At 68.9% G+C, this 4020-nt stretch overlaps 1 protein-coding gene and 1 pseudogene across 1 annotated transcript; one reads left to right on the top strand and one right to left on the bottom strand.

Moving 5' to 3' along the window:
• The first annotated feature begins 175 nt into the window (after positions 1-175).
• LOC118160069 lies at positions 176-1692 on the top strand (annotated as a pseudogene).
• Positions 1693-2331: 639 nt separating this feature from the next.
• On the bottom strand, positions 2332-3845 carry LOC118160070. Its single transcript, XM_035314619.1, has 3 exons — positions 3494-3845; positions 3047-3416; positions 2332-2748 (listed from the first exon to the last, which is right to left on the bottom strand). The coding sequence occupies exons 1-3, from the start codon at positions 3843-3845 to the stop codon at positions 2601-2603; spliced, it is 870 nt and encodes a 289-aa protein (XP_035170510.1). The 3' UTR covers positions 2332-2600.
• Positions 3846-4020: the final 175 nt, after the last annotated feature.

Genomic DNA, 4020 nt, shown 5'->3' on the forward strand with positions numbered 1-4020 from the left:
CCTCCCATCACCTCCCAGTGCCTTCCCACTGATTTCCCTGTGCCTCCCATCACCTCCCATCACCTCCCATCACCTCCCAGTGCCTCCCATCACCTCCCATCACCTCCCAGTGCCTCCCCGCTGCCTCCCGCCCCCTCCCCTGCCTCGGCGGTGCCCTGACACCCCCCTGCCCGCCATGCCCCGCGTCCCATCTCCCCCCGCCTCGTCCCCAGACTGGCAGGCGACCCGTGAGCTGCGGGACACGTCCCTGGAGCAGGCGGCCGAGCGCGGCCGCTTCTCGCAGGAGGCGCGGGCGTGGGAGCAGAGCCTGGAGCAGGCGCGCCGGGAGCTGGCGCAGGCGCGCGCGGAGCTGCAGCGAGCGTGGCGAGAGGGCAACAGCAGCCTGCTGGAGCTGGGCAGGCAGGAGGCCGAGCTGGCGCGCGTCTCGGGGGCCCTGGCCAGCGCTGAGAGGGAGCTGCAGGGCGTGCAGGGCCGGCTCCAGGCCGGCCAGCGTGCGGCCAGCAGCCTGCGCGCCTGCCTGGACGCAGGTAGGGCCGCGGGGCGGAGGGCACGGGGCGGCGCGGCCGGGGGCCGGCGAGCGCCTGAGCGCTGCCCCCGTGCCCAGACTGCTGCCCCCCCGGGCTGGCTGCTGTACCGCGGCACGTGCCTCTTCGTCTCGTCGGAGAGGAAGAACTGGTGGCAAAGCCTCGACGACTGCCAGGGGAGGTCCTCCCGGCTGCTGGTGCACGGCGAGCGGCAGGCGCTGCCGGTACGGGGGCTGCGCTGGGGAGGGGGCGTCCCCGCTGCCTGCCGCCCCCAGCCCCGTGCCCGTCCTGCTGCAGCATGGCCCCGGCACCGCCGGGCACGGGGCAGGCTCTGACGGCCTCTCTCCCGCAGCCTTTCCTGCACGCAGGAGGCACCAAGTACTGGGTGGAGGACAGGACCAAAAATCCGGTGTGGATGGAGGAGCAGTCATGGAAGTGAGTCGGGGAAGCTGCCCCTCTGCACCTCACCCTGCTGGGCCAGCCCGGGGACTGATGCTCGGGCAGGGGCTGCTCAGGCCTGCCTGGGGCGGGCAGCGGGCTGCGGACGCGGTGGCACATGGCACCCTGTCCCCCCTCACGTGCTCCTTCCCTTGTAGGTCCAAGTGGTCTTCAGAATGTTTGCTGGTGGGCTCTGGGAAGACGGAGCACGCGTACTGCTACAGCTTTCATCTGTGGATCTGCGAGCAGCCCCCAAAGCTCAGCAACCTGTCCGAGATCCTCTCTCCTCTCCTGGCTGGGGGCTGACCCTGGCAGCCCCTCTCTCTGGGGATGTAGGTTGGGAACGAAGGTGTTGGGCAATTAAAGGATGACTTGTGGAGAACAGCCTGGCTTTCTGAGTCTCACTCCCGCTCAGGCCCACAGCCCCCTGCCCTCCTTTCCTGGCTCTCAGTGAGCACGTAGCGAGCCCTGCTCTCACCTGCTGCATGGCAGGCACCTCTTGCACCTTCTGAACCTGGCTGTGATGGTGCCACCGGTGTCCCCAACCCTTCCCCCTTGGGGTCTCCCTTGGCTTTATCGGCTGCTCCATCGCTGGCTGTCGATGACTTGGGATTTGCCAAGGAGAGGTGGCACCTGCCCAACCTGCCTGCCACCATGGGGAGCACTGGGCTGGGGACACGGGGACAGCAACGTGGCCCTTTCACCATGACCCTTCAGGGCTGGGACATGGAGAAATCGGCTGGTGGGATCAGGAGAGCAGGCGGCCGTGCTGGACGGGCCTGGGGGACCCACGAGCAGGAGGCTGTGCGGGACTCCTCGTGGTGGCAGCACCCAAGGGCACGGTGCTGTGGTGGTGGCTGGAGCTCGGGGGAAGCCCCTGGGCTGTCCAGGACCAGCCGGACACACACAGACGCAGCACGTCCTCGTTTCCCACGGAGCTGAGCTCGTGGGGCACCTCCCAGCTCCTCTCTTCCAGCCTCACCACGCTGTGGCCCGGCTCCAGCAGCATCCTTCCACGCCTCTCCTCTCTCAGAAGCTGCCTGGGTCCGGGTCCAAAGTGGTCCTCACCTCCACCAGCTCTCTGGAGGTGCCATTTCCCAAAACCACTGAGCGAGCCGGGAGGGTCAGGGCTGTCCCCTGGCCCCCTCATTGTCCCCCAGGCTGTCCCCCATTGCTGGTCCCACCACGGCCTTTGAGATCTTCTCCCCCAGGTGTCAGAGCTCTCCCCTTTCCCCCACCTTCCCAAGCCTCCCCCATCCCTCCCATGGTTTTCAGGATCCCGTTTCCTCCCATGGCCTCAGCCCCCCCCCCCCATTTGCCCCCCATGGCCTCAGGGCTGCACCCCCATCTCCCCCTGCACCTTCCCCAGGGACCGTGACGGGAGGCTGGCCAGGGCACACGGGGACACAAGCGTGGGTCTGAGGGGCAGGAGCAGGGTGGTACGAGTGCGTGCATGCGTGAGAGAGAGGGGAACAAGGTCTGTATTCCTTGCTTTAAAACACAGACAGCGCTCCCAGCCCAACTTCTCAGCGCCTTGCCGTGCGGTGGAGGCAATGTGTGCACGGTGGGGGGGTGTAGATGGGGGCACCCCCAGCTCCTGTCCCCACGTCCTGTGACGGGGAGGGGGTGGCAGCAAGGTCACTCCTCGTCCAGGAAAGATGCGAGGGCCTTGGACATGCTGCTCAGCCTCGGGGGCTGCTCGCAGATCCACTGGTGGAGCCTCCTGCACGCCGACCTCTCGATGCCTTTGGCCGCTGACAGCGAGCACTTGTCACTGTAAGTGTGCCTAGGAGGGAAGGCACGGTTCATCGGGGCAGGGGCAGCGTCCCCACCAAATCCATCTCCTCCCGTGGTTGCTGGCATTGATAAAACCCCTCCGGGAGCCAAGCTGAGGAGGTTTTGCCAAGCTCTGGGCACTTGGTGCTTCGCGTGCCCCAGGGATGCACCCCAAAAATGGGCTGTGACAGAGGCACCTTGGGGCATCCCTCCAAGGACGCTCTCATGGGGAGAAACAACACCTCCTGGGCAGGGGTAAAAGGGAAACCTGCCGGCGTGGTGCCCGTGCCAGGGATGGCTGTATTTACATGTCATACGGCACGCCGTCCTGCCGCACGACCGACCCGGTAGCGATGGAAATCTGCTCCTCCACCCAGTACTTGGTGCCTCCTGCGTGCAGGAAAGGCTGCGGGAGAGAGGCCGTCAGAGCCTGCCCCGTGCCCGGCGGTGCCGGGGCCGCGCTGCAGCAGGACGGGCACGGGGCTGGGGGCGGCAGGCAGCGGGGACGCCCCCTCCCCAGCGCAGCCCCCGTACCGGCAGCGCCTGCCGCTCGCCGTGCACCAGCAGCCGGGAGGACCTCCCCTGGCAGTCGTCGAGGCTTTGCCACCAGTTCTTCCTCTCCGACGAGACGAAGAGGCACGTGCCGCGGTACAGCAGCCAGCCCGGGGGGGCAGCAGTCTGGGCACGGGGGCAGCGCTCAGGCGCTCGCCGGCCCCCGGCCGCGCCGCCCCGTGCCCTCCGCCCCGCGGCCCTACCTGCGTCCAGGCAGGCGCGCAGGCTGCTGGCCGCACGCTGGCCGGCCTGGAGCCGGCCCTGCACGCCCTGCAGCTCCCTCTCAGCGCTGGCCAGGGCCCCCGAGACGCGCGCCAGCTCGGCCTCCTGCCTGCCCAGCTCCAGCAGGCTGCTGTTGCCCTCTCGCCACGCTCGCTGCAGCTCCGCGCGCGCCTGCGCCAGCTCCCGGCGCGCCTGCTCCAGGCTCTGCTCCCACGCCCGCGCCTCCTGCGAGAAGCGGCCGCGCTCGGCCGCCTGCTCCAGGGACGTGTCCCGCAGCTCACGGGTCGCCTGCCAGTCTGGGGACGAGGCGGGGGGAGATGGGACGCGGGGCATGGCGGGCAGGGGGGTGTCAGGGCACCGCCGAGGCAGGGGAGGGGGCGGGAGGCAGCGGGGAGGCACTGGGAGGTGATGGGAGGTGATGGGAGGCACTGGGAGGTGATGGGAGGTGATGGGAGGTGATGGGAGGCACAGGGAAATCAGTGGGAAGGCACTGGGAGGTGATGGGAGG

The sequence above is a fragment of the Oxyura jamaicensis genome, unplaced genomic scaffold, assembly GCF_011077185.1.
Source record: "Oxyura jamaicensis isolate SHBP4307 breed ruddy duck unplaced genomic scaffold, BPBGC_Ojam_1.0 oxyUn_random_OJ77446, whole genome shotgun sequence".
NCBI lineage: Eukaryota > Metazoa > Chordata > Aves > Anseriformes > Anatidae > Oxyura > Oxyura jamaicensis.

Excerpts from the sequence above, each read along its gene's own strand:
- LOC118160070 (XM_035314619.1), bottom strand. The coding sequence starts at position 3,845 with ATGCCCCGCGTCCCATCTCCCCCCGCCTCGTCCCCAGACTGGCAGGCG. Across the intron at positions 3,417-3,493 it reads GCGCGCCTGCCTGGACGCAG|ACTGCTGCCCCCCCGGGCTG; the intron begins GTAGGGCCGCGG and ends CCCCGTGCCCAG. Across the intron at positions 2,749-3,046 it reads GACGGCGTGCCGTATGACAT|GCACACTTACAGTGACAAGT; the intron begins GTAAATACAGCC and ends CTTCCCTCCTAG.